At 32.1% G+C, this 6,124-nt stretch overlaps 1 protein-coding gene across 1 annotated transcript; it reads left to right on the top strand.

The window, feature by feature from the left end:
- Window positions 1-5,258: 5,258 nt before the first annotated feature.
- On the top strand, window positions 5,259-5,848 carry LOC111396436. Its single transcript, XM_023022874.1, has one exon. It carries the CDS (start codon window positions 5,319-5,321, stop codon window positions 5,583-5,585), a length of 267 nt encoding a protein of 88 aa, XP_022878642.1. The 5' UTR covers window positions 5,259-5,318; the 3' UTR covers window positions 5,586-5,848.
- Window positions 5,849-6,124: the final 276 nt, after the last annotated feature.

The raw sequence follows: 6,124 nt of genomic DNA, 5'->3' as shown, positions 1-6,124 counted from the left end.
ATTTTATTGTTTCTCTCTATATTTGAAAATAGGGAATATAGAGAGATGGAAATTTTGAGGGAAATTTTGTTGTAATAGTAGGAGAAATAGAAAAAAAAAATGAACCATGAAATTACTTGTTTTATTCATGCATTTATAGTTTACTTTCTCTTTTTCTTCCTCACGAATAAATAGGAGCAAATGGCAAACTTACTCTACTACAGTTTTGAAAAAGAAAGAGAAAATACATGCATTAAATAACGATTTTTGGCGTCAGAATTTTCCAGCTAGTCTATATTGTCAATATTACGAAGTGCTTCTTTCAGTATTGGGTTTGAAACTTGTATAGTTTCTTAGTTACCTTATTTTGATTATTAACACGATTGAATAGTTTATCGTAGAGTTAAATGTTTCAATGGATACTAAATTTTGCAACATGTCATGGCTTACTCACCGAAATTTCAAGAGTCCCATGTCAGTCACTAAACTTTACTCCGTCATTTTCCATTACTCACTCGACGGATATCATTTGAATTAATGCTGACATGAAGGACGAAAGTATGACATGTCCTGTTAACTCCTTCCAAATAGTTACACTCTCACCTACTCTAAGCCATGTCATCGCCATGTCAGAAAACTCTCCTCTTCCCCTCACTTACGCCTCCATCTTACAATCTCCACTCTACAGTGATAGAGCCACCATGTCAACTGCAACGCCACCATTTCGTTCTTCACCATGCTTCTCTGCTCAAAAACCACCATATGGAGTCTCAAGTTCCAAATCACAATCTAATCTTCTAACAAATAAACCCAAAACAATTCAAGGATTTAGGCACAATCTTTGGCATGTGCCCCCAAATTCATTCAAAAATATTTGGCATGTGCTACCAAATTTATATACCAACTCATTCAAAAATCTCCCTTTAATTCAAGGACAAAGTCTTGTGCCTCGAAATCATGGTCATAGACTTCGGTTGAGAACTCTCCCAAAACCCTTCTTGCCACATCACTTCTTTGCATTCCATTATCGAAAGAATAATGCTATATAGCCCCAGTGGGGATAGATCCCCAGTCTAGGTGGCATTAGATGATAGGTTAAATGAGAGGTGAAATTAAATAAGTCATTAATTTCACCAATCATTTAATGCTACCTTAACGCCACCTAGACTGGGGATGAACCCTAGTGGGGCTAAATAGCATTACTCTTATCGAAATCATCACCTTCCTCCGATCAAAATACATCCATCAAAAGGATTTAGGCAGAATCTTTGACATTTGGCCCCATATTCAAAAATTCGACATTAAAATTGACCTTAACCCAGTTTTCTATTCTATGATTTAAAAGTCCCTAACCAGAATTTCAAGAAAGGTGATAAACAAATGTCCCAGAATGTAAATTTCCAGTGTAAGAGACGGGCTTAAACCTGCTTTATTCTATCTTCAAAGATTAGGCTTCAAGGATATGTATTCATTGGCTTATCAAGATCCCATTTTGTTAGTTCCAGTGTAGAGAATGTTGGATTATGTGTCCATATAGTATATTTTGCTATGATAAAATAATAATTTATAATAAATAAATTGTAATTTTATTTATTAATTTATTGCATTCATTTATTATTGAACATGTGAATTAAAATGTCAATGATCACTCGTGATAATATAAATTGGATACTTACATTGAAAAGTATAGTCTGACACAACTTATATCAACTAATGTATAAGGGTTGACACCTTGTACTGAAATGTTGTTGTATTGACCGATTCAAAGAAATAGTGAAAGGCGACACTAGTACACTTGGAGTGTTTTGAATTCCATAACATGATCGTGCAAAGAATTAAATTTCACTTGATCACTGTGTATTTCGTCTAACTACCTTGACAGGGTTATGTATATATTTTCGTAATTTTAATGATTTTTCGATTCATCAATGGGTGAAATCATTTTGATGGGTCAAATATCTCAATGTGTTGAAAACTTGAGAATGAGCGAAGTATATAAATTCGTGTCGGGAACCATCACCATAAAAAATGTGTAGATTAACCAACGTATTTTTTGTTGAACGGTTAAAATCTGAGCTTGATATTTAGCGATGGTCAAACTTCAACATCTATGATTAGCTTACAGGACCTTGATGAAATTGATACTTAAGAAAATGGTCAATTATGCTTGTACCTCATTATCAAATCTTGAACAAAGATAGAAAACATATATTGTATGTCAAAGGAAAGTATTACCGATTTATTGGATTTTGTGATCTTATATATTTTAAGAGTTCAACTTTTTTCCTTATTGAAAACAAAGATAGAAAACATATATTGTAGGTCAAGGGAAAGTATTATCGATTTATTGACTTTTGTGATCTTATATATTCCAAGAGTTCAATTTTTTTGCCTTATTGAAAAAAGCAAAGAACTAATAATTAGGTTGGACGATATAGGTCGACTAGACAAAATCTATTTATTGGAGTTTGGCTAATATATGTCCGATCATGTCCCTATGGTAACTCTATAAATTATTGGAACTTAATTACGGTAATTGTGATAGTTTTGGACTTAATTGTAATTACAATAAAGTTTTGTACTTGATTTTAATTACTATGAAAGTTGTAAACTTAATTATAATTGTAATTGAGGTTCTAGTACTACACATGTAATTAAATGTAAATTAATTGGATCTGGACTTTAATTAAAACTCCAACTTGAATTTTAATTAGAACTTTTATTTGAATGTGAAATTATTATTGTACAATGATAGGAACTATTCTACCTCTATAAATAGAGATTAGATTGAACTTAGACATCCTATGAGATTAAATAAAAATCGTACAATAATTATAATACATAACTCCATAATATTCAAAGTTGGAGAGGCAAGAGAGGGAGAAGATTATTATCGCTTTTATCAATTGTCCAATTCAATAATTAATTTTTCGATTTAATTAAAAGAAGTTGCCCACCCACCAGTGTAGTCTTTACGTTGGATAATACCATAGAAGACTTGGAAGTTTGAAAGATCAAGTTCTCGACATAAAATTAAAAAATTGAAAATTCATGATTCATGATTAATTAAAGAATAGATCATCGAATTTAGGTAAAAATTCAAATAATTTATTCTTGATATAACATACACGTGAATATCTAGACAATCTTATTTATTGAATTAAAGAATTTATTTACGTTATGGATAATTTTGCTTTCGTATTCCAGTAGAGAAGATGTTGATTCCTAAGCTGAATTATTTAGTATCCTTAGGATTTTCAAAAGATGATGCTGTAGGAATAGTTTTAAGGTGTCCCGAATTGTTCACTTTCAGCACGAGAACAATTTCGAGCCTGAATTTAGGTGTTTTGACAGGGAAATGACAGGTGAATTGGATGAACATAAGGACTTTTCACAGTATTTTGCATTTAGTTTAGAGATGAGGATAAATCTTAGCCACATGAAGATTTACCTGTGTGGAATTGTGGTTAGTTTACCATTGACGTTGAAGAGCACTGAACACGAGTTCAGAGAATTGATAAGGCAAGGGATGGATAAGGGCACTGAGGCATATCTCGTTCCATCTCTAGTTTGATTGACTAATTTCTGATGTGGTGCTAAGTAGGCAGAGGTCTTACCATTTGGAAGAAGTTAGCTGGACAGGTCATAATTTCGTCCTCCATGTCAATATCAACTCAAACGGCGTCCTCACTTTGAGTAATGAATGATGACGGAGTAAAGTTCAATGGTTAATGGGAAGCTTTTGAAAATTTGGAGAGTAAGCCGTGAAATGGTGCAAGTTGCAGTAGTATTGAAACATTTAACTTGTTTATCGTAAGACGTAAATTATTAAGTTATTAGATTAGTTCATCGTAAACTATTAAGTTACTAATGGAATGTGTTAGTTTATTGAAAAATATTACTACCTCCATCACTTCTTTTTATTTTCGCACGGATTAAAAAAAAATTAATTAATATATGTTGAAACTATAAACTTTACACACGTTTTTCTAATATACTACATTGAATAATAGTAGCTCATACTTTAAAATTGAGACACGTTAAATAGAGATATATTAAAAAATTAAGACACTAATTATATTCTTAATAGAGAAAGTGACCTAAAATTTGAGACAAATAAAAAGAAAAAATCAATGTATCTTTGTGGGACGGAGATATTAAAATATGATCCTAAAAAGATATACTTTTATTAGTTGGACGATTATCTTATCAAAGTAGTTCTCAATGTCATAGTCTTCCCATATCAACCAAGTAACAAGTTTCCATATCACAAATTGACCATTTTAATATAGGGTTTACATGATTGACCTATCAAATATTATATCTTCTGCATCTCATTTCCGTGAACAATGGGTGTGGCATTGAAAGTTTTGTAGCTCAATTTTATGTTTTGGGACAACTAATTGTACAGTTTCTACATGTAACGACAAATTGGAGATGTGCAATTTACTAGTCAATTACGTTGATAACCTCTAGACAAATTGAGCTTCGCAACGATGTGGTCCTTAATCTATCCGATAAAATTTATAAGCGATACATATTGATAAACATATTCTTTTGGACGAAAAGACACACATAACGAAGTCGGTAAATAATGTTATGTTCTTTTACTGTCAAAATGACAATCATTTGAACTTATGCGATGCTTGTTGAATAAGACCATTTGAGATTGTCATTGAATAGAACTACTTGTATATAAAAATACAAATTGACTTGAACATCGTAGGTGAGTATTCAATCAAACATAGCTTGAATCCTTCATTTAGTCATTCAAATTGATGAAACAACGTGCGGTAAGTGTTTATTAGACATACACTTAAATAGTTTATTTCTATCTTAATAGTATATTTTTCATAAATATTAGAACTTATTTATAAACAATCATTTCAAACTTTATTAAAAAGTTTTCGTTGATATTAAATATTAAGAAATTAAAGTGACCTTATCCAAATCTTAAGGTGAATCAATAGCTGTCCAACTCCAAATAAATGGTTTCACCACCTGCCCCGGCGGGCCCATCTTTTCATTTCCTCGGTGCAGGTAGATTTCTTTAATCAAATCAGTGCGCGCATAATAGACAAACTCATCATTTTAATTCCAATTGTGCCCCCTCAACAATTGGCCATATCAAGAGCTATAAAAGGTCAAAAATGTAATTACATACACTCCCAACCCTACAACCGCACACCAGAAAAGAAAAACTGCTGGACCCTAGCCTCTAGTTTTGTGCTTGCTGGCTGTATGTATGCTTGTGTATATTATATATATGTATGGTGTCTGTAGTTTCCAAGAACAAGCATTCTACAGAATACAAAGTTTTATCAACTCCCTTTTAAAAAATGAGTTCAACAAGCAAAGCATGGATTGTGGCAGCCAGTATGGGAGCTGTGGAGGCACTGAAAGATCAGGGTTTCTGCAGATGGAATTACGCTTTCAGATTGATCCAACAGCAAGCAAAGAACAATATGAGATCGTTCTCTCAGGCCAAGAAGCTCTCTACCCAGTCTTCTTCTATGGTTTCCAATAAATTACAAGAAGAAAAAATGAAGCAATCCGAGGAATCACTCAGAAAAGTCATGTATTTGAGCTGTTGGGGTCCCAATTGATCCCATAATATAGTGTTTTTTATTTTATCTGTAAGTAGAGACTTAGAAAAATATGATCCTTTGTAGAATTTGAAGCCAAAGTGATGAAGTTTATTAAAATCAGAAAATGAGAAAGTTGAAATAAATAGATAGCTTATTTCCTTTTCGTCCTGAGTGAGCACTGGACATTGTTAAATTTCATATAATGGATTCTCCCAATTGAGAGACAAATAGTTCTTACTGAATGGAGGATATTCATGTAAATATAGCCCCATTTGAGTCCATTATTTCTCATTATATTAAATTAAATTTTTCTCTCTTCTACTTTTAACCACGCAATCTTTAATAAAATAATATTACATATAAATCAAAAAATTTTCAACCACTCATTATTTTAAAAAAATATTATTCGTCTCATTATAATCTACAAATAATGAAGTTTGTAGTTTAATTTGTTTCGGTCCATGATTGAAATAGGGAATTAACTCCTAAAGGTGGAACCCAAAATAGTAGCTCAAATCACCCGCGATGGCCCGTTTGTGCCTTGTTTGGCCCATTTT

This window comes from Olea europaea, chromosome 6 (genome assembly GCF_002742605.1).
Source record: "Olea europaea var. sylvestris chromosome 6, O_europaea_v1, whole genome shotgun sequence".
NCBI classification, from domain to species: Eukaryota; Viridiplantae; Streptophyta; class Magnoliopsida; order Lamiales; family Oleaceae; genus Olea; species Olea europaea.
This window is presented reverse-complemented; position numbering and strand designations above follow the sequence as displayed.

Bases quoted from the DNA above. Each gene is read 5' to 3' on its own strand.
- LOC111396436 (XM_023022874.1), top strand. From the start codon at position 5,319: ATGAGTTCAACAAGCAAAGCATGGATTGTGGCAGCCAGTATGGGAGCT.